The sequence below is a fragment of the Fistularia commersonii genome, chromosome 35 (genome assembly GCF_037954325.1).
Source record: "Fistularia commersonii isolate RoL2024-O1a breed Wild chromosome 35, RoL_Fcom_v1.0, whole genome shotgun sequence".
Classification (NCBI taxonomy): domain Eukaryota; kingdom Metazoa; phylum Chordata; class Actinopteri; order Syngnathiformes; family Fistulariidae; genus Fistularia; species Fistularia commersonii.
Genome location: NC_141318.1, coordinates 107,501 through 130,281, shown reverse-complemented (window position 1 = coordinate 130,281; position 22,781 = coordinate 107,501). Strand labels below are relative to the sequence as shown.

Sequence of the window (22,781 nt, the reverse complement as noted above, 5' to 3'; positions counted from 1 at the left end):
TACAGGATTATGTCACGATCCCACACCTGCTGTGTTCAGGATCTGGAGTCCAGAGCATGGGATTACTGGGATTATTGAGATAAATATTGAGATTAAGGGTTAATCTTTGTCACAGGAAGCCTTACAAGCAATCCCTTGGTGTCATCAGCCAATGGATCTGAGGATGTTCAACTGCAGGTTCCAGGATCACACACACACACACACACACACACACACACACACACACACACACACACACACACACACACACACACACACAAGAGAACCCCCAGACTTGGATGGTCTGAGGTTCTGCTGCTGCTTCAGTCAAACTCAGATCCAGAGCGTCAGAGGTTAAGAGAGACAGAGAGGAGGTCGGAGGTCAGAGGTCAGAGGTCGCGTTGGCCCGGCAAGCCTCCTTGGGGGTCAAAGAACGACATCACCAGCCCAGAAGGTTCTTCACTGTATTTCGGCAGCTTTCAGAGGAACAGGTGGCTTCATGAGACAGAGACAAATGGCGGCGGCGGCGGCGCCTCCTCCCGTCCTCGCCCACGCCGCTCCAGAGCCGGTCCGAGTCGTGGGCGGCGCGGACGAAGGGCGGCCGCCAGCGGCTGGAGAACGTCAGGAGATGTCAGTCGTCGGGGAAACGCGACAAAAAACAAAAGGAACCCAAAAAAACACAGGAAGGACCGGCGGGCGTCCCGGAGGTCTGGGAGGAACGGCGCTCCGGACCGCGGCGGAACCATCTGGAGCCCCGCGTATGTACATGCTCTTAGTGTTCTTCAGCCCGGCGCGCTCGCTCCCCGAGCCGGGTCCGTCCTCCACACTGGTCCACCAGGGTCCAGGAGGCGGGGCTGAGGAGGGGCGGGTCCGTGGTGTTACCGGGAGACGGAGAGGCAGAGGGAGGAGACCTCGCGGGCTTCAGGTCTCCGGAAGCCGGTTGATGTCCGTCAGGTTGGTGTCGTTCAGGATCAGGCGGATCCGGTCCAGAGACTCCGCCTGCCGGATTCGCTCCAGCTGCACCTGTGGACGCGGAGAAGGTTCAGAACGTCGGCCGCCTCTTCAGACCCCCTGACCTTGCCTGACCGTCTCACGGAGATACCGACTCAAGAGAGCTGCGGGAACCTCCGGTCTCCGTGAAGACACAAAGCCCACCAGACCTCCTGCTTCTTGGCTGAGCCGCTCCAGAGGTCCAGGTGGAACCTTCACGGAGTCACGGTCGAGAGGAACCCACCCCGGGTTCAGAGCCAAGCCCCCCGCAGGACTTCAAGCCCACCTTTCCTGGACTAGATGTTTGACCGTGAGGACATGTTTCTGAGAACCCCAGCAGCCCCGTCCTCGCAGAAGGCGACACCTGGTACCTGAAGGGTCTGGGAGAGCTTGACGAAGTCCTTCTGGACCTGCTCGCTGACGTCCAGCTCTGTCTGGAGACGCTGAGCCTTGTCCTTCTCGTCGAAGACCTGGCTCTCCAGAGCAGCCTGGAGGAAAAAAACGCAGACGGGAAGCCCATTAGATCCACCGTCCGATGGTCTTCGGTGGGACCGAGGACGGGCCCGGCAGAACCCGGTCCGCAGGAGGACCGGACCGTCCGTCCCACGAGCGAACATCAAGAACATCTCCGACGCCGTTTGTTGCGTTGTAATACGACCAGAACATCTTCTGCTGCATCTGATGGAGCACCGACGTCCACATCCATCAGGAGCGAAGGACCTCCAGGGTGAGGAACACAGTGCTACCACTACTTGAGTCTTTCACACCTTGGTGGTGGAGACGTCCTTCAGCTGCTGCTCCAGGTTGGTCCTCAACACCTGGAGCTCCTCCAGGGTCTGAGTCCTCTCTGCTAGGCTGCCCTGCAACTACACACACACACACACCCACACACACACACACACACACACACACACACACACACACGTAATTGTGGAGCAGAGGCAGGGGGCGGGGCTTCCTCTTGGCTCCGCCTCTCAGGGTCATATGACCTTCAGAACGCAGTAGTTACCTGCTCCTTCTCCACCTTCATCCGTGCCAACTCCGTCTTCAAGCTGGAGAACGAGGCTGCAGGAGGAGAACAGCGTTAGAGGCCGTCAGAGGGGCGGAGCTACGGCATCTCAGACGGACATGCTGGTTGGACAGAACCCTGGTGAAGAACCACCCAGGCCTTCAGAGGCCTCTGAGATCTTTCAGGTTAAAGGGTTTGAGAAACGGCTAGAAGGTCATGCTGAGATGAAAGATGAACGCTGGCTGTCCTCCTGCAGAGGGTCTGAAGGTTCTCCAGACCAGCAGAAGACGAACACGTCACACAAACACGCACGCGCGCACGCACGCACGCACGCACACACACACACACACACACACACAGGAAACGCCAGCTGGGTCTGAGGGTCTTCATACCTTCCAGAACGTCTGAAGGACAGTTTCCAGAGGAGAAGAAACAAACAAATGTAACCAAACATCCAATCAGACGTGAAGGTCTCTCACCGATCTCCTCCTTGCAGCCCTCGATCTCCAGCTGCAGGGTGTCCTCCAGGTTCTCTTTCAAGCACTGCTCCGCCTGGATCTGCTCCTTGAGGAACAGAATCTCAGCCTTCAGCTTCTCCTCCATGTGGTCGGCCGACGTCCTCAGCGCCACCATGTTCTCACGCAGCTGCAGCGCCAGGATCTGCAGGTCCTGAAGGTCAGGCGAGAGTCAGTGTGAACCAGTGGGAGGAGGAGGTTCCAGTGGCTCTTCTGAGTCTGACGTGAGAACAGTGAAGAACATCCAACTTTTCCGGTCCAACATTTGGAACATCTGGCTGGCGTGACCTGAAGGAACCATGACGGACGGGCCGAAGAACCTGAAGATGGATGAAGGCTCTTGACGCAGGAAGATCTGCATTTAAGGAGGTCAGAGCGACTCTTCCACGTCCTCTAGTCCCAGGGAGAGCAGGTGTATGTGTGTGTGTGTGTGTGTGTGTGTGTGTCCATGCAGGTCCAGGTACCTCCACGGTGCTGGGCATGTGGAAGTCCTCCTGCTGCTGAAGCTCCAGGTGCAGCCTGTGTTTGCCCTGAAGACTCTCGTTGTCTCGTTGCAGACGGCTCAGCTCATCGGCCACCTGCTCCCTGGACCGAACCAGGACCGCCTGGCGCACACACACGCACGCACGCACGCACACACACACACACACACACACACACACACACACACAAGTCTCAGTGAGGTGGTCTTCTGGTCCTCTTGGTCCACCAGCAGCAGGACCTGCTCACCATCTGCTCCTGCGTGCTCCTCCTGGCCTCGCCGAAGGCCACCTGTAAGGTGCTGAGCAGCTTCTCCGACTCCTGGACCCTCTGGACCAGAGCAGACACCTGGAACGGAGACACGTGTCCGGTGTGAAGGCTGGACGAGACTTCATCGCCACCCTCTTCAAGACGCTCCTCGTCACCTTCGCGGCCGTTTCCTCGTTCCCCGATTTGACGGAGGCCTCCAGCGTCTGCTTCTCGCTCATGGTCCTCTCCAGCTGGTCGTTGGCCTGGCGGAGCATGGCCTGGAGCTTCTTCACCTGGAACGGAGGAGCAGAGGCCGTTGGAGGAGGCGCGTCGACCTTCTCCCGGTCGTGCCGGCGGGAGGCGGACCTGGTCCCGGGTGTCGGCCTCCTGGCCCTGGATGGCCTGCAGCTGCTTCTCGTAGTTGGAACACATGTCGCAGCGGCGACCCAGCTTCCTGCCGGCGTTCTTCACCTGCGGACGGACCAACCACACGTGGGCCTTCAAGCACCTTCTGGACCGGCGCGGCGCCGAGCGGCCGCGGCCCGTACCTCCTGCTGCAGAAGGTTCCACTCCGAGTCGCTGACCAGACGGTAGCCGGCGGGCGGCAGGACGGCGGTGTCGGGGGCGTGGGAGATGCTGGACAGCAGGGACGCCGTCTCCTCCTGCTCCGGGGTCATGGCTTTGATGGCCTTCTCCTGGTCTTTGGTCAGCAGGAAGTGGCCCGCCGTCAACTTGATGGAGCCGACGGACGAGGCGTCCCCGAAGCTCCCGTCCGCCGCGCCGCAATCCGCCCCCACCAGGGGCCCGAAGTCCGACTCGTCCAAGTTGTTGGCCGACTTGGCCTTGAGGTTCTGGCCCGCCAGGCCCTGCTGGGCCGCCGGCGAGGAGCCCAGGCTGTCGGTGGACTGCACCCGCCGCAGGTTCTCCTTGTAGAGGTCCGGAGGAACGCCCGCCGCCTCGGCCTCCAGGGACAGCGCCGAGCCGTGGGCGCTGCGGCTGCCGGGAACCTGAACACAGAGCATCGCCTTCCCTGAGGAGAATCCCAGCGGACGGACACGTTCTCCTCCACAGGACCCACCATGAAGCCTCAAGGTCAGCAGATCGACGGGTCCGCCGGAGAACCTTCCCCTTTTAACCTCAGTCCTTCTGTTTCACGTCCCATGGGTTCTACTTCTGGCTCCATCTGGTCTCCTAAGACACGTCTTACGTTGGCCTGTCACACATCTGCTGCAGATACAACCTTCTGAGGTTCTACAACCTGAGAGCAACGCCCTCCACAGCTCTACGGCTCTACTGCTTTCAGGGTGTGGTGGTTCAAGGTTCTACTGGCTTCAGGTTATGCTGGTTTTAAGGTTCTACGAGGTCCAAGGTTCTGCCAGCTTAAGGTTCTGCCGGTTTAAAGGTTCTAGTGGTTTTAAGATTCTACTGGTTTCGAGGTTCTAGTGCCTATAGGGTTCTACTGGTTTCAAGGGTCTACTGTTTTTAAGGTTCTGCCGGTTTCGAGGTTCTACTGGTTTTGCAGCTCTAGTGATTGCTGGTCCTATCTGGTCTTCTCCTGGACAGTCAGCCAGGAGAACCCGGAGGACCATCATCCCGCTGCCCTCCCGTTTGCGGCCGGTTTCCGAGAGGCTGGCCGGCGTGGTGACCCTCCTACCTCCTCCACACTGAGGCCCAGGAAGATGTCCTCCAAAGGCTCAGTGTTGTCGCCGCCGTCCTCCTCCTGCAGCTCCGCCACTTGGCTGAGACGCTCCTTCTCATCCTCCTCCTGCAACACAAAGCCACGGTTACTCCTCTCATCTTCACCGCTGAACCAGAGCTGGAGTGTTGGAGGTAAGGACCCGATGCTCCTCGTCCTCATCATCCTTCAACCGCTCTCCACGACAGCTGCACCGCTACCTCCTCTGAGTCTTCTACACATCGGATTCTCTTCTCCAGGTCAGTGCTGCGGGTTTCTGCTCCAGATCAGTGTTTCAAACATCTACTACAGTGTTAGGAGCACCTCCAGCCGGTACCTCTCTGGTACATCACCATGAGTTGAAGACCACATCTGAAGAGGTTTTCAGGCTCACTGACCTCATCTTGCTCAAGACACAGTGATGGGTAATCACACACTCCCACTGCTTCCTGTGTGTGTGTGTGTGTGTGTGTGTGTACCTGGTCCTTCTTCTTCATCTCCTCCACCTGGCGAAGCTGCTCAGAGGACAGGACGCTCTCGATCCTCTGCATGTCCCTCATGAGGAGACGCTGGGACTCCAGGAACTGGTCGTTGGCCCTCTGCCAGGTGTGTTTGAGCTGGTTGTGCTGCTGACGCTCCAACTCCAGCTTGTGACACACTGACAACACACACACACACACACACACCGACAGACAGACCCCTATCAAGGTTCTGGATCTCAGTGCTTCTGAGGGTTCTGCTTTTGGCCCTGTGGTGTTCTGAAGAACAGGCTAAGTGTGGTCCAGGTGTGACCCAGAACCTCAGAACTTAACTTAAGGTCAGGCGAGTAAGCTAGTTGTCCTTCCAGGAAGGAACATCTCAGCACCGAGCCGGTGTTCCATTCCGGTCCAGAACATGAAGCCGGTGCAGATGCAGCTACGGGGCTCAGAAGCTTTGCTCCCCAATGAAGCTTTCTGATGGACTGACCCACCTACTGGATCCATCTACCTTCAAGTGCAGCAGATTTAGTTCCTCTAAAGCCGCAGTCAGGAACCTTTTTCACTGGGAGAGCCAAAAGAGGCAAATATTTCTAAATATATTTCATTGAGGGCCATGGAGTATTTTAACGTATAATAAATTAAATATGTCTTACTCTTAATGCGACCTCTGGTGCCGCATGGATCAGTTCCAAGTTCTGCTTTACATTTGACCATTTCATCCATGGAGTTTTATCAGTGCATATCAGACATACCGCAGATCCAAATGCAAGTTCCTCTGTCCAGGCAGCCCGGAGTGCACGGTTATCATGTCTTTTTTCTTTTCGCCATCTTCTCCGTTACAAGGAGAAACTAGTAGGCTATCTGATAAAATTGATTTCTTCACCTTTATAACGACGCCGATGTCCTCGGAGGCCGTCGGTTCTCGACCCGACCGACGGGTGACCCGTCAAATTTATCTTCAAATCTAATTTCTGTTTTTACTTTGAAATGACACGGTCTTCTTCTTCTTCTTTCGGCTTTTCCGGTCAGGGGTCGCCACAGCGAGTCAACTTTCTCCATCTAACCCTTTTCTCTGTATCCTCCTCTCTCACACCAACTACCTAGCACAAGTATTTTTAAATCGGTTCCAAACTGATTTTTTTTTTTCAACTTAAAATCGTCAGGGAGCCAAAAGGAGCCACCGGAAGCACCAGAGGTTTCCGACCGCTGCTCTAAAGTGAAGTAGAATGCAGATAAAGTTGGTGCTGGTAAAATGTTGCCGAATACTTCTGACTCCACTTCACCACCGGGTCTTTCTGAAGTTCTTCTGCAAGACAGACTCCCGAGTCTTCACCCCAGGGGGGCAACAGGTCCTAGTCGCCATGGAGGTACAAGTAGTAGTGGTACTGGTAGCAGTTGTAATAGTAGTAGTAGTAGTACTGGTAGCAGCAGTACTGGTAGCTGTAATAATAGTAGTAGTACTGGTAGCAGTAGTAGCAGTAGTACTGGTAGCAGCGGTAACAGTAGTAGTAGTACTGGTAGTAGCAGTAGCAGTAGTACTGGTAGCAGCGGTAACAGTAGTAGTAGTACTGGTAGTAGCAGTAGCAGTAGTACTGGTAGCAGCAGTAGCAGTATCAGTAGTACTGGTAGCAGCAGCAGTAGTAGTAGTAGTACTGGTAGCAGTTGTAATAGTAGTAGTAGTACTGGTAGCAGTAGCAGTGGTACTGGTGGCAGCAGTAGCAGAAGTACTAGTACTGGTAGCAGTTGTGATAGTAGTAGTAGTAGTACTGGTAGCAGTAGTAGTAGTACTGGTAGCACCAGTAGCAGTAGCAGTAGTACTGGTAGCAGTTATGATAGTAGTAGTAGTACTGGTAGCAGCAGTAACAGTAGTAGTAGTACTAGTAGCCGTTGTAATAGTAGTAGTAGTACTGGTGGCAGTTGTAATAGTAGTTGTAGTACTGGTAGTAGCAGTAGTTTGGTAGCAGCAGTAGCAGTAGTAGTAGTAGTAGTAGTACTGGTCGCAGTTGTGATAGTAGTAGTAGTACTGGTAGCAGTAGTACTGGTAGTAGCAGTAGTTTGGTAGCAGCAGTAGTAGTAGTAGTAGTAGTACTGGTCGCAGTTGTGATAGTAGTAGTAGTACTGGTAGCAGTAGTAGTTGTACTGGGAGTAGTTGCAATAGTAGTTGTAGTACTTGTTGCAATAGTACTAGCAGTAATATGAAGTACCTTCGTGCAGCTCTTTCCGTAGTTTCTCGGCGTCCTCCTGCAGGACAGACTTCTGGGTGTTCAGCACGGCCACGTACATCTCCAGGTCGGTGCGACAGGACTTCTCTGCCTCCAGCACGTGGTTTAGCTCTTTGACCTGGAGGACACGACGACGTGAACTCGCAGGAGAACCCGTCTGGACCGGAACCTGAGTGGAGACAGGAACCTGAGGTTCTCCTTCCAAGGTCACCGGTCTCACCTTGGAGGCCTCCAGCTCCTTCACACGTTCTTCTGCCGTCATCAGTTTGGCCTTCAGCGCGGTGATCTCCTGCTCCATCGGCATCACCACTGAACGTAGCTTCTCTGCATCCTCCTGGGCCTGGAATCAGGTTCAACCCACCATTTTACTAATTACTTCTCTCACTCACACACTCACACACACACACACACACACACACACACACACACACACACACACACACACACACACACACACACACACACACACACACACACACACACACACACACACACACACACACACACACACACACACACACACACACACACACGCAGGTCTTTGGTTCAGTTCCCTTCGTGATCTAGAAGGTGGAGGGTCCAACCAGAGGTCCATTAGTACAGACAGTAGAACCTGGAGTGGACCTGAGACCTGCTGCTTCTCTCTTGGGCTGATTTGAACATCTCTGGTCTTCTGTGGGACCTCGGGCCCGAAGGGGAGCTCCGAGGCTCCGAGGGAGGACCGACAGGTCCGGCTGCTTCTTTGCCACCACAAGATCAATTCTACTGTCTTAACAGATGGTCTCTGAGACCGGGCCTACCTTCTTCATCTCGTCCTCCAGGTTCTCTTCCTCCTGGCCGTCTGTGAGGCGCCTCCTCAGATCTCCCATCTCCCTCTCCATGGCCTCCTGGTACTGGCTCCACTGGGCGCGCTCCTGCTCCAGACGCTGGTGGAACTGGACCTCGTACTCGCACACGGTCTCTGGGGAGGGCCGGAGGCGGTCTGCTCAGAAGAGGAGGACTTCTGGGAGGAGCCCACGAAGCGGGCCTACCTTTCATGATGGCCTGCAGCGACGCCACCTCCTCCTGCCATTGGCTGCGGACCTGGTCGATTGCCTCCTGCTTGGTGTTTTCCGACACGGTGGCCACCGCCTTGATGGTCTCCATCTCGGCCCGGGCCTGGGCCAGCTGGGCCTGGACGGAGCTCAGCTCGTCCTGGGCGCCGCCCAGCGCCGCCACCTGCCGCTGCAGCTCCGCTGGACGGGAAGGACAAAGGTTGCTACAGCGACGGGAGCAAGGCGAGCGGACGTAGAACCCGAAGCCGCACTTGGCCACCACTGCCCGTACGTCGAAGGTCCTAAACCACCTTCAGATAGAGCCGAAACAGCTAGCATGGCGGCTATCTCAGGGGGAACCCGAAGCCTCGAACCGACCGCACCAGTGAGGATCAAGCGCCAATCCATGGCTCCCTCTGGTCCAAGGCCAGCAGCTCTGTCCATACGGACTCTCTCAGAGCCCAAATGTCAGGAACAAGGAGCAGCTTCCTGAGATGTTTGCCAGGTGTTCCCCGGCGTCCCCAAGGAGTCCCTGACCTCCGCTATGATTCACCGAGGACTCCCTGGATGTTCCTACTGGAGGCAGGAACATCTGATGGTCCAACAGACTGACCATCGCAAGGCTTCTGGCTAAGCTTGAGCCCCAGGTGTTTCTCCACAGCCCCCCCCGCAGGCCTACCTTCTTTGAGCATATAGATCTCCTTCAGCTTGGCTCTCTTCTGGTTGAACTCGGCTTCCAGCTGCTGCTTCAGTTTGAGGAACTCGGGCCGATCCCGATCCAGCCCCGCCTCTGGCTGGAGAACGTCTGAAGATAGAGAACACAAGACCAGCGCAGAGAACCCGTCAATCTCCAGAAGATCAGAATGATAAAACCAAACGACGGCTGGACGTTTGCCGTAGAACTCAAACGAACATCTGAAAGTCTTCACCGGAAACTTCAAGGAGCAAATACAAAGACAAACATCTCCGGTTCTTCTGGAAAGGATCTAAAATCGATTGCGGCAGGAGTTTCTTAAAAATCTTAAATTAAAGGTTGACTTGATCTCCTGCTGTTGCTTATCTGAAGGGGGCGACCTTTGACCCCAGCTTCCTCCGGAGGAACCGACTCTTCCCTGCTTTGATCTTTGAAAAGCAGAGTTGGCCAAAAACTACTTCTTTCCATTTCACACAGATTCTTTATGTTCTTCCAGCACTTCACGTTCATGTTCTTCAAGCTCCTCCATTCCTACATGTTCTTCAAGCTATTCATGGTCCTTTTGGTCCTCATGTTGGATGTCCTGCCACAGACCTACTGCGGTAGATCAGAAGGGAGCATGTTAGAATCCACACCTTCACCTTCCACCTCAAACACCACCGGAGATGGTTGAGGTGAACGAGGACTCCTGCGGCCTGAAGGTAACCAACTCCAGTAATGGGCCAGGGGTTTTGACGCCGTTCCACGGAGCTCCTACGGAACATTCCAGCTTCCTTGACCGGAACGTTCTTGACCCGAGTTTAGCAGAAACCAGATGCACGTCAGCAGGAGAGCTCTGGTTCCATCCCGAGGAGCAGATGGTGAGGGTTCTAGCGATCCCACCTTCTCCAACGGGGCGGCGATGCTTGGGTAGAAGAGGAGCGCGGCCCGGTTTTCGGCAGCCGTCTCAGCAGTGAAGGTTCCTGGTTGGATTCCGTCTCGGCAGTGAAGGTTCCTGGTTGGATTTCGTCTTGGCAGTGAAGGTTCCTGGTTGGATTCCAGAGCTCCTCGTAGCTCAGGCCTGCAGGACCCAAAGGCTTGGCCGCTTTCATACAGCTTTTATGAAAATGAAACCTCGATGCGGCCTTTACTCTTGACGTCGCTTTTTCGCTCTCCACATTGAACCCTGCTGTAAAAATGAGCGGATCACAGAAACGAAAAGTGGACGGCAAGAAATGCTTTTTCCACGGAGTCCCATCAAAAGAAAACGGCTGCTTTACAGACTTCACCGACAGACCTTGACCAAGAGTCCAGTCGGGGCGGCGTAGCTCAGGAGGTAGACCACTCGTCTTTGGAACCGAACATTCCTGGTTACATTTACGTCAAGCAAGACACTGAAACCCTAACTGCTCCCCAGGTGCTGGTCGACGGCAGCAAACTGCTCATGGTTCATTCGTGATGGGTTCTTTACAGAGAACGGGGACTAATAAAGGATAAATTATTATTCAGTACCAATGTAGCGGGTGGGGTACGGACCCGACTGCCACTCCACACCAACAGAGGAAGAGTTCATGGACCGTACCGAGGCTCCGGCAGTTCGGAACAGCAGAATGCGGATGAAGCATTCGGAAACAGGCAAGGTCGGTACCGGGAGGACGGGTAAGACAGAGGGGGGCTCGCCGGGTCGGGCGACGGGATGTAAGACAGGCAGGGGCGGGTCCAGGAGGTCTCCTGTGGCGAAACATTATTCCACTGGAAAGGGAAAAACAAGAAAACCTGGCAACTCGCTGGGCGAGGCGAAGCCTTTGGGTCCCCGCCGATCGCCCCCCCCATGGGCGGCAACTGTCAAGGTGGACCGAAAAAAGCACTGGGAACCGTGACAACCAAGGCAATTTATATGCCGGCATTCAAATTAGCGATTATCAAACCTCCGGACAACGGCCCGTAAGACGCTGACGTTCTTTGGTTCCACCTACATACGTGAGCAGACATTCAGCGTCACCGACACCGGCGAAACCCCTCACGGATCCGAGTGAACTGACCGACACCTCGGATCCATCCTGAGAATCGCCACAACAAAATGCACAGGCAAAAAGCGAGATCAACAACACTGACCCTGCGATCCACGCGGCTTTTTCTACTGCGCTCCGGAAGCAGTGATTGGGAAAACAACCCGATCGATGAGCCCCGCATTGGCATGCTTTGCTAAAAGGCTTAAATCTTTCATGTAAATGCTTTTACATGTCCTTCTCTTCTATGCATGTCGTTTATGTCCGTTCACACATCGTCTCCTGGCCCGGCCTCACGGGTCAAAAGGGTTGCCCAACCCGGTCCGAGCTGCAGAAGTGTTGTTGAGCGACACACTGAACCCGAACTGCTCCCTGGCATCGCCCCGTGGCGGCATGTAATTGGTTCATCAGTGCAGGGGATTCTATCCTGAGAAGGACAGATAGAGTGTAGAAGTCCTCCGCTTTCAGTCAGTCCATCCATCCATCCATCCATCAAGGATCCTGGAAGTTCACAGAAGAAACACTGCAGAGGTGAAGACCGGTGCTGACCTCCCTCGACCAGGAAGCTCCTTCTGATCGGTCGGCTGATCACAACGAACCGATGCCGGGAAATGATCAGTAAGCGGTCAATTATCAGCCAAGACTGTCAGCCAATCACGCTCTCCTCCTCGTTATTAACAAATGGAAGGATCGAGGACCAGGAGGAACACGGAGCTGGTTAACCTAGTGACAAAATACTATAAGTAAAACCAAATAATCAATAAAACAATTGGTGGAGTATCAGACCATTGGAGGGAAGACCCGACCCCCATCACAGTGTCAGTCTGAAGGAAAGGACTGGTTGTTATGACGACGACAACAAAAACACTGACGATAATAACATCATCAATAATAATGATCTTATCAACAATAACAATAACGATAATAATTGTTATTGAGATAAAGACCGCGCAGACTTCCTCCTTTGTATTAATATTGGATTGTCTTCGAGTTAAATTAATTATGTCAGAAATGCTGGTATTGATTAAAAAAAAAAAACAGCTTCGATGTAAATTGATTAATTGATCGATAAATTGACAGGGGCTAAAGTGCCGCTCCAGTCCGGCCGCCGGGAGCCCCGCAGCGGCCGAGGCCCCCGGCGGGCCGCGGGGTCCGGCCGCAGGCTCGGCCCGCCCGGTCCGGAGGGGCATGTGACCGCTGCCGTGACAGGCGGCGCAGGCCGGCGGGACGCTGTTAGCCGCGGCGGAGGCGGAGGCTAGTGGCCGGTCCGGAGGTTCCTGGAGAGCGGGGACATCCCGCCCGCCTCAGCCCGCCGAGACGCGGCGGTTCCGGTCCCGAACGACCGGTGAGCAGCAGCTGGCCGTGGAACCGGCCGGCGGCCGAGGGTCCTGCGAGCGGCCGCCCCGCCGCTAGCGGCCGCGGTACCTGCTAGCGGCCGCGGGAGCAGCTAGCGGCGGAGGAACCTGCTAGCGGCCGCGGTCGAACCGCTGCGCAGCTGGAGGCTCGGAGACGGCAGTGACACGTCGCCCGGGATGCTAACAGGCTAATGGGCTCCGGATGCGGAGGCCGCGGACTCGCCGGTCTCCAGACCCTGGACGACCGCGGAGAACAGTCGACATTTACCGTCACGCTGGGCGGGGGCGACGGCGGCCCCGGCGGCCTCCTCGGACATGGTTTCCCCGGGAGCTTGGAGCGGTGACGGGAGCGCTGGGATCCGAGCTCGGAGCGTCCTGCGAGCGGGCTAACATCACAATCAGGGTGAAGCTAGCGACAGGCAACCACGCTGTTTCCGACACAGTTTTCAAAATAATATCACTTCTCCACGTCCGATCTGGCTGCTCAGACGTCGTAAAGACGATGCCGTCGGGATCTCGAACCGTCGGCATGTCGGTCGTCGCCGGGAGGCAGAACCCGAACGCCTCCCGGGGGCGCGTTTTTCCTTAAAACGCTAAGATTTGGCCGGCCGTCGGTCGACTTCCTGTGAAGATCGCGCCGCATTAGCGGAGCTTGACTGAGCCGATGGGACCTTTCAAAATAAAAGCGGTTGACCTGCTTTTGGGTTCCAGAATGAAGACAAGATGAACTTTGTCCGCATCAGAAATGTAAAGGCGCGTTCCTTCAGCTGTCAAATGACACGGATGGTTTGATGAAAGAATTATTAAGTGGATCTGTTTAATTGCCAAGCAATCTTTTGAACTTCAAAGATCAAAGTGAAAGCAGAAGGAGATATTAAGATAAGATCAACTTTATCGATCCCCATTGGAGAAATTCCTTTGTCACAGCAGTTATAGTGTCAGTAAATATGAATATAAATACAAATAGAGAGACAATTAGAAGATAGCAAAAGACATCCACAATAGGGGCGGCGTGGCGGAGGAGGTCGAGCGAGCGTCTCTGGAAGCAAACATTCCCGGTTGGATTCCCGGCTCCTCCAAGCGCCTCCAAGCGTTGTTGAGCAACACGGCGAGCCCTCGCTGCTCCAAACTGCAACCTACTGCTCATGCTCATCCGAGATGGCTTCGTTGCACAGAACCAATTGCCCCTTGATAATCATAATTCTTCTTCTTCTTTCGGCTTTTCCTGTCAGGTGTCGCCATATCCTCTCTCACTACGTCCATAAATCTTCTCTTTGGTCTTCCTCCAGACCTCTTGCCTGGCAGCTCCAATTCCAGCATCTGTCTACCAATATATTCACTACCCTCCTCTGTCCATGACCCAACCATCTCAGTCTGGCTTCTCTGACCTTCTCTCCAAAACGTCGAACATGTGCTGTTCCTCTGATAGACTCATTCCTGATTCTCTCCATCCTGGTCACTCCCAAAGACAACCTCAACATCTTCATCTCTGCAACCTCTAGTTCTGTCTGCTTTCTTTTGGTCATTGGAACAGTTTCTAGTCCAAACATCATCGCTGGTCTCACCACTGTCTTGTACACCTTTCCTTTTATTCTGGCTGATGTTCTTCTATCTCTTGGTACCCCTGACACTTTTCTCCACCCATTCCAACCTGCTTGGACCCGTCTCTTCACCTCTTTTTCAAACTCTCCTACGCTCTGGACTGTTGACCCCAAGTACCTGAAATCCTCCAGCTTCTTGATCTCCACTCCCTGTAGCCTCACCGTTCCACCCGAGTTCCTCTCATTCACTCACATATATTCTGTCTTGCTGCGACTGACTTTCATTCCTCTCCTTTCCAGAGCATACCTCCACATCTCTAGATGTTCCTCTACCTGTTGTCTGCTCTCACTACAGATCGCAATGTCATCCGCAAACATCATGGTCCATGGGGATTCCTGTCTCACCTCATCTGTCAGCCTGTCCATCACCATTGTAAACAAGAAGAGGCTCAGAGCTGATCCCTGATGGAGTCCCACCTCCACCTTGAACTTCTCTGTTACCCCTACAGCACACCGTACCAGTGTCTCACAGCTAGCATACATGTCCTGCGCCAGTCTAACATACTTCTCTGCCACTCCAGACTTCCTCATACAATACCAGAGCTCCTCTCTTGGCACCCTGTCATATGCCTTTTCTAGGTCTACAAAAACACAATGCAACTCCCTCTGGCCTTCTCTGTACTTTTCTATTAGTATTCTCAACGCAAATACTGCATCTGTAGTACTCTTCCTAGGCATGAAGCCATACTGCTGTTCACAGATGCTGACTTCTGCTCTCAGTCTAGTTTCCACTACTCTTTCCCATAACTTCATTGTATGGCTCATCAACTTTATCCCTCTATAGTTGCCACAATTCTGCACATCCCCTTTATTCTTAAAAATAGGCACATCACACTTTGTCTCCATTCTTCAGGCATCTTCTCACTCTCTAAGATCCTGTTGAATAATCAAGTCAGAAAGTCTACCGCTGCCTCTCCTAGACACTTCCACACCTCCACAGGTATATCATCAGGACCAACTGCTTTTCCACTCTTCATCCTCTTCAATGCCTTTCTTACTTCACTTTTACTAATCTCTGCTACTTTGTGGTCTACAATAGCCCCCTCTTCTACCCTTGCCTCTCTTTCATTTTCCACATTCATCAGCTCATCAAAGTACTCTTTCCATCTTCCCATCACTCTTCTAGCATCTGTCAATACATTTCCCTCTCTGTCCTTTATCACCCGGACCTGTTGTACATCCTTTCCATCTTTATCTCTCTGTTTCGCCAACCTGTATAGATCATTCTCATCCTCCTTACTATCCAACCGAGCATACAAGTCATCATACGCCCTTTGTTTTGTCTTTGCTACCTCTATCTTTACCTTTCACCGCATCTCCCTGAACTCCTGTCTGTTCTCTTCAGTCCTCTCAGTATCCCACTTCCTCTTTGCTAACCGCTTGCTCTGTATACACTCCTGAACTTCTTCATTCCACCACCAAGTCACCTTATCTACTTTCCTTCCAGATGACACACCAAGTACTCTTCTACCTGTCTCCCTGATAACACTAGCTGTTGTTGTCCAATCATCTGGAAGCTCACCCTGACCACCCAGACCCTTTCTCAACTCCTCCCTGAAAACCATGCAACACTCCTCCCCTTTCAGCTTCCACCACTTTGTCTTCTGCTCTGCCTTTGTCCTCTTCATCTTCCTTGTCACCAGAGTCATCCTACAAACCACCATCCTATGCTGTCTGGCTACACTCTCACCTACAACTACTTTGCAGTCACTGATCTCTTTCAGGTTACCTCGTCTATACAAGATGTAGTCTACCTGCGTGCTCCTACCTCCGCTCTTATAAGTTACCCTATGTTCCTGTTTTTTCTGGAAAAAGGTGTTCACTACAGCCATTTCCATCCTTTTTGCAAAATCTACCACCATCTGTCCCTCGGCATTCCTATCCTGGATACCAAATCTGCCCATCACTTCTTCATCCCCTCTATTGCCTTCACCAACATGTCCATTGAAGTCTGCACCAATGACCACTCTCATTTCTGGGAATATTCTGCATCACTTCATCTAACTCATTCCAGAACTTCTCCTTCTCTTCAGATTCACATCCCACCTGCGGGGCATAGCCACTAACAACATTGAGCATCACACCTTCAATTTCCAGTTTCAGACTCATAAGTCTATCTGACATTCTTTCCACCTCCAGAACGTTCCTAACAAAATCCTCCTTCAAGATAACTCCTACTCCATTTCTCTTCCTGTCAGTACCATAATAGTACAACGTAAAGCTGCTCCTAAGCCTCTAGCCTTACTACCTTTCCACCTGGTCTCCTGGACACACAGTATATCCACCTTCCTTCTCTGCATCATGTCCACCAACTCTCTACCTTTTCCTGTCATAGTCCCAATATTCAAAGTCCCTCCTCTCAGTCCCAGGCTCTTTCCTTTCCTCCTCTCTCTCTGCTTCCGAACACACACTCCTCCTCTTCTTCTTGTTCTTGTTCTTCGACCCACAGTAGCCCAATTTCCATTAGTACCCTGTAGGTCATCAGCACCAATGGCGGTCGTTGTTAACCCGGTCCACGACCGATCCGGTATGGTATAGTTTTGGTTGACTCGCATGTTTTTTTTGATTTCCTGACGCAACCCTCTGCATTTATCCGGGCTTGGGACCGGCTCAGGGAGGCACTGCTCCGTGACCCCCCAAGGCAGGCTTGGAGAGACATAGGCCAGTGCCGCCCTGAGGCTGCATTACCCTTAATAATCATAATGGGATAAATTATTATTAATAAATAGACAGCAGAGTGAACAACAACAACAACAACATCGAGGATAAGAATGGACAACGGAATGGAAAAAAAAAAGACAGTAAGGGTGAAAATAGACAACCAAAACAGCAACAGCAGGGATAGAGACACTAACAGAGTGACAATAGCAATGAAAAAATAAACAAAAAATTGTCAGGACGTTCAGGGTCAGGGTTGAGCTGCGACCAACAAGGATAATGTCGACAACAGTTAGGCATGACATGTGAATGGGTGATGTAGTGAATGAATGGGTGAGGTGGTGAATGAATGGGTGATGTAGTGAATGAATGGGTGAGGTGGTGAATGAATGGGTGAGGTGGTGAATGAATGGGTGAGACAGAGAGTGAATGGGTGGGCGATGACTGAATTAGATGGTGAATGAATGGGTGAAGTAGTCAATGGTTGAGGGGGTTAGTGGATTTGTGAGGAGGTGAATGGTTAAAGTAGTGAATGGGTGAGACAGAGAGTAAATGGGTGAGGTGGTGATTGGATGAGAGGGTGAATGAATGGGCGATGTAGTCAATGGTTGAGGGGGTTGGTGGATTTGTGAGGTGGTGAATGGATGAAGTATTGAATGGGTGAGGTGGTTAATGAATGGTTGACGTGGTTAATGAATAGCTGAGGTGGTGAATGAATGAGGTGGTGAATTAATGGGTGAGATTAATTAATGGGATCTGTCTGTGGACGGCATGAAGTGAAGCTGCTGCTCCAACACCTTCAACATCCTCCACGCAGGAGCGGACCAGATGTTTCCCCTAAAGCGTGGCAGCACACCCCGAGCTTCTGCAGGGGCTGTCGTGACGCAGACTGAGCGACCAGGGTGAGAAGGAGGAAGTGACACGCAGCTGCAGAAGAAAACCATAAGCGGTTTATGCAAATTGAGAGGATGACAAGGTCTGTTTTACTTCTCCTCCACCATCTCCTGTCTGAGACCGCCGCCTCCGTCACCACCCCGCCATCGCCGCCGCTCCCTGACCAGGTGAGACACGAGGGCTTCCACCTTCTGGACGAGGGAGGGCCGCGTCGTGTCGAATCTCGACCTGAGAATGCTTCCTAGCAGGTGTGGGTGTTGAGACACAGACGACGCCGTGACCTCCTGACCTCCTGACCTCCAGCCACATTGGCGTGTTCTCTCGCTTTCCTCGCCGCAGCTGCAGGAAGCAGCAGGAAGCAGCAGGAAGCAGCGAGAGAGCCGGGTCCGGCAGATAAACGACATCTGCTCGCCACTTTGACGGTTCGGCATCAGTCAAAGTCACGCAGCTGCCGTCGCGGCCGGAGTTCCTCCGGCGAGCAGAGCGAGGACCTCCTCCTCCACCCCTGCTCCACCCCTCCTCCGCGCCAGTACCCAGAAAGGGGAAGTGGTGGATCGTCTTCTTTCCGACGCCTCCTTTCCTCGGCGCCCTCGTCCTCCTCCTCAGTCCCTCTCAGACCTTCTCCCGGGCTCCATGGACTTCCTTCGCAGGTACCTGTGGCTGTGGGTGGCCGTGGCGATGATCTTCGTCACCGTGCTCATCGCCCTCGTCTTTGTCTACATCAACAAATGCATCTCCAGAGGTCGGGCTCTTCGTTTGCATATCCCACCTTGAGCTTCGCTTTTCTCTCTTTTCTCTGTCTCTTTCTGTCGGCTTCTGCTTTTCTCCGCAGGAGGCCGAAGCCCCGCCGACGGCGACGGCAGCGGACCGGCGCCTCCGAGACGCTCGAAATGCCTTTTGGTGAAAGGCTGCTTGAATAAATAGACTTTAATACATTGACATGAATTGTATTTTAAATTAGTAAAAGGTTTTATATTAAATATGTTGAAATGAATTACGTTTTAAATTAAACATGCTTAAATTACCTTTTTAAATCAATAGATTTTACATTAAAGAGGTTTCGATGAATTACTTTTTAAAACAATAGATTTCCCCTGCTGTCACAGTCGGAGGACCAAAAGGAACTCCGCTGGTGGAACGTGGTGGAACGTGGCGGAACGTGGCGTCTTCGACGTTCTTCACGTCTGCTCTTCTCTTTGTCTCACAGGAACACGGAGAACCTTGCCGCCTCGCCGAGTGTCGCACATCAATGCCGTGTAATTACAAACCTCCAGCGAACAGGCTAACAGGCGAGAGAACCGACCCCGAGTGAACCTTTTCTCCTCTGGCTTCTTCAGGAGCTACAAGCAGAGAGCGCTGAGCGTGAAGGAGGAGGTTCCTGCTCTTCCTCCTCGGACACAGTTTCTGGCAGCAGGCAAGGTTTCCGCTTCACGCCGTCTTCATCGATCATCACGAACCCCAGCCCTCACCGCGTCATGCGCACAGCCCTCCTCCTCCAGGCCATCTGAACGAGGAACCATTCACAGAATTGATTTTGGAAACCTCTTTGTCTGGTTTCGAATCAAACCCAACAGTGACATCAGTTGACGGTCTTGATACCTGCTTAGCTTAGCTTTGCTTAGCTCAGCTTCGCGTAGCTTAGCTGAGGCTAACAGCGGTGCACGGCGCTCGGACGGGAAGCCTGTAATTTCACCCGTAGAACCCGGCCTAGACCACGCCACAGAACCCGCAGAACCGCCTGACTGTGGACCACCGGAGGAGGTTCTAACTGAGATCCGTAAGGTTGCTTCTCTGAGGTCTGTTCCTCTGGATGGAGACGTAGCTGTCAGCCATGAGCACGACCAGGATGGATTGCTCCACAAATACAACATCGTGTATTCAGGAGGTCAAAGGTCAGGACAGGGACGGCTAGCCTTGTTAATGCCAATCACAATGAGCATTGAGAATCCTGCGTTGTGACACCAGGAGTGGTCTAAGGAGGTCTGGGGGGGCGGCTCTCTTCATTCATGTTCTTCTCTAGATCATTCTTAAGCTTATTGTCAAGTGTATTTATGACCACGGCCACTAGAGGGCAGCAACTGCTCCTGTACCACCTCTCATGGAGGTGGTTTCAGGCACTGAGACCCAGGGCCCATGACCAGGACCAGGTCTAGGCACTGCAAAGACCAGGACCGGGTCTGGCCACTGGAAAAACCAGGACCAGGTCTGCCCACTGCAAAGACTAGGGCCACGTCCTCCAGACCCCTTTCAGAACAAACATGTGATTTTTATCTGCGACCTCAGACATGATGGTTCTTGTTTCAGGAGCTCGGAGCTACGAGAATCTGTCCGAGGGGCCAGGCCACCTAGGGAAGCAGGTCCAGGACCCAGACTATGTACAAGGCCTGGACAAAGACCCAGACTATGTACAAGGCCTGGACAAAGACCCAGACTATGTACAAGGCCTGGACAAGGACCCAGACTATGAGCAAGACCGACTCCAGGAACCAGACTACGAACAGGACCGACTCCGGGACCCAGACTACGAACAAGACCGACTCCAGGAACCAGACTACGAACAGGACCGACTCCGGGAACCAGACTATGAACAGGACCGACTCCGGGACCCAGACTACGAACAAGACCGACTCCAGGAAGCAGACTACGAACAGGACCGACTCCGGGAACCAGACTATGAACAGGACCGACTCCGGGACCCAGACTACGAACAAGACCGACTCCGGGAACCAGACTATGAACAGGACCGACTCCGGGACCCAGACTACGAACAGGACCGACTCCGGGACCCAGACTACGAACAGGACCGACTCCAGGAACCAGACTACGAACAGGACCGACTCCGGGACCCAGACTACGAACAAGACCGACTCCAGGACCCAGACTACGAACAAGACCGACTCCAGGATCCAGACTACGAACAGGACCGACTCCGGGAACCAGACTACGAACAGGACCGACTCCGGGACCCAGACTACGAACAAGACCGACTCCAGGATCCAGACTACGAACAGGACCGACTCCAGGAACCAGACTACGTACAGGACCGACACCAGGATCCAGACAACGACTATTACCTGGCTGACCCCCTGGACTACGTGAAGCTAGAGGAAGAGGATCAGATTGGTCCTGGTCCAACTGATGACTCGTCCGTGGACTATGATGACATCGATGGAGAAGAAAACCCGGGAGGAGGAGGAAACCAGGAGCAGGGAAGAGGAGGCTACAAGGAGGCAGGAGAGGACTACGACGACGTCGGTTGGATCCCCGGATGGTGAGGTTCCGGAGGTTCTTGGCTTATGGAAGCAGGTTCCTGCTGGTCAGACAGAAGAACAAGGTCATGTTGATTATAGTTGAGTGCACCAGAACTTCAGGCGGTTCCTTCAGCTCAGGGTTCTTCTCTGAACTTTGAGATAGGAACCACCAGAAACCGAACCTCTAACCAATCGTTTTAATCGGGGATCAAAATGGCCGCCTGTCACACGGCGCCCTCTGGCGGTGGAGATGAACCCTGCAGGAGGCCACGGCTGCGGACCTACTTCCGAGAAGTTTCACGCCACAAAATAACAGGCTGCCGGTCCGCCGCCGCCGCCGCCGCGACCACAAGATGGAGAACAATCTGAGCGGAACCTCCGGCAGCCCAGACTTTTCTGTGAAATCATGAAGAAACATCACGCTGCAGCGCGGGAGAGCTTCCAACCACAGGAGCTCCACCACCTGTCATTTGAGGGAAATCAGGAAACGGATCCAGGAGGCCGTCAGTCACGAGAACCGTCTCCTCCTCCGGTTCGGATCCGGCGGTGGACCGGGTTCTCTGCGGGTTCTCACCCGACCATGAACAGACAGCGGGTTCTTCGAAGGTTCTCCGTAGAGGGTGAGCGGTTGGATGACGGACAGCCGGGCGAAGCGGAGCTGCGACGGGTTCGACCTCGACCGCCAGAGGACGTGATGTCTTCAAAGGATGAATCGCAAATGATTTGACTCCAAGTTCAGGATCTTGTCCAAACCCTCCAGATCTTCTTCTTCTTCTTCTTCTCCACTGAGCACATGACCATGTTAACATCTCAATGCTTGAATAAAACGCTTCTCCTCCGAGCAGTTTTCACTTTCTTCAGAGAGCGAGGATCCATTCGGGTCCGAAACCACAGAGGCGGGTTTCGGCTGATCCTGATCCTGACCCTGATCCTGACCCTGACCCTGATCCTGACCCTGATCCTGATCCTGACCCTGATCCTGATCCTGATCCTGACCCTGACCCTGATCCTGACCCTGATCCTGACCCTGATCCTGATCCTGATCCTGATCCTGACCCTGATCCTGACCCTGATCCTGATCCTGACCCTGACCCTGACCCTGACCCTGATCCTGACCCTGATCCTGATCCTGATCCTGACCCTGATCCTGATCCTGATCCTGATCCTGACCCTGACCCTGACCCTGACCCTGATCCTGACCCTGATCCTGATCCTGATCCTGATCCTGATCCTGACCCTGACCCTGATCCTGACCCTGACCCTGAGGTCTGATGCCGTCGGATCCAGTCCAGGCTGCCGCCGAGACCCGCGGCCTCTGGATCCACAGGCAAGAACGAGGAGGTCAGGGAGGCCGGTCCAAGGCCGGTCCAAGGCCGGGATCTGGATGCACGGCTCCTGGCAAAGTCCTCCAGGTCCGTCCTTGGCAGAAGGATCCGGACCCGCGGGCCGAACGCAGACCTCCGGCGGCGGGAAGGCGAGGAGCCTCCAGGATGGCGAGGAGCCTCCAGCTGGGTTCTCCAGGGCCGGACCTGAAGGGGTGCGTGTGAGCCGGACTCCTTCTGGTCCGGCTCACACGCACCTCCGTCCTCTCGCCGCCGGGGGGCGCGGGAGAGCGGTGGGCGGGGCCAATTTACTGCACGGCCTCTGATTGGTGGAGGAGCCGGGCGGCTTCAGCCAATCGGAGCGCTCTTCATCCTCGACTTTTTCC

General features: G+C 53.8%; 2 protein-coding genes across 3 annotated transcripts; one reads left to right on the top strand and one right to left on the bottom strand.

Annotated features, from left to right (window-relative positions):
• Positions 1-429: 429 nt before the first annotated feature.
• Positions 430-13,083, bottom strand: rabep1 (rabaptin, RAB GTPase binding effector protein 1). Its single transcript, XM_086142270.1, has 18 exons — positions 12,938-13,083; positions 9,312-9,437; positions 8,630-8,833; positions 8,399-8,559; positions 7,819-7,938; positions 7,581-7,716; positions 5,377-5,555; positions 4,877-4,987; positions 3,771-4,229; positions 3,589-3,693; positions 3,399-3,515; positions 3,223-3,321; positions 2,958-3,098; positions 2,458-2,647; positions 1,979-2,034; positions 1,737-1,835; positions 1,341-1,457; positions 430-1,002 (listed from the first exon to the last, which is right to left on the bottom strand). The coding sequence occupies exons 1-18, from the start codon at positions 12,984-12,986 to the stop codon at positions 901-903; spliced, it is 2,571 nt and encodes an 856-aa protein (XP_085998396.1). The 5' UTR covers positions 12,987-13,083; the 3' UTR covers positions 430-900.
• A 5,125-nt stretch (positions 13,084-18,208) lies between these two features.
• Positions 18,209-21,914, top strand: LOC147213628 (uncharacterized). Of its 2 annotated transcripts, XM_086142923.1 has the most exons (5): positions 18,441-18,472; positions 18,655-18,722; positions 19,030-19,078; positions 19,160-19,236; positions 20,127-21,914. In XM_086142923.1, the coding sequence occupies exons 1-5, from the start codon at positions 18,456-18,458 to the stop codon at positions 21,095-21,097; spliced, it is 1,182 nt and encodes a 393-aa protein (XP_085999049.1). In that variant the 5' UTR covers positions 18,441-18,455; the 3' UTR covers positions 21,098-21,914. The 2 variants fall into 2 exon arrangements, with proteins under 2 accessions (XP_085999048.1, XP_085999049.1); XM_086142922.1 differs by lacking the exon at positions 18,655-18,722 and having other exon boundaries at positions 18,209-18,564.
• Positions 21,915-22,781: the final 867 nt, after the last annotated feature.

Coding starts and splice junctions, on each gene's coding strand:
- rabep1 (XM_086142270.1), bottom strand. CDS start 12,986: ATGTCCGAGGAGGCCGCCGGGGCCGCCGTCGCCCCCGCCCAGCGTGAC. Junction 3,694..3,770: donor GGAACCTTCTGCAGCAGGAG/GTACGGGCCGCG, acceptor GTCCGTCCGCAG/GTGAAGAACGCCGGCAGGAA. Junction 3,322..3,398: donor ACGAGGAAACGGCCGCGAAG/GTGACGAGGAGC, acceptor TCTCCGTTCCAG/GTGTCTGCTCTGGTCCAGAG.
- LOC147213628 (XM_086142922.1), top strand. CDS start 18,456: ATGGACTTCCTTCGCAGGTACCTGTGGCTGTGGGTGGCCGTGGCGATG. Junction 18,565..19,029: donor CAACAAATGCATCTCCAGAG/GTCGGGCTCTTC, acceptor TTTGTCTCACAG/GAACACGGAGAACCTTGCCG. Junction 19,079..19,159: donor GTGTCGCACATCAATGCCGT/GTAATTACAAAC, acceptor TGGCTTCTTCAG/GAGCTACAAGCAGAGAGCGC.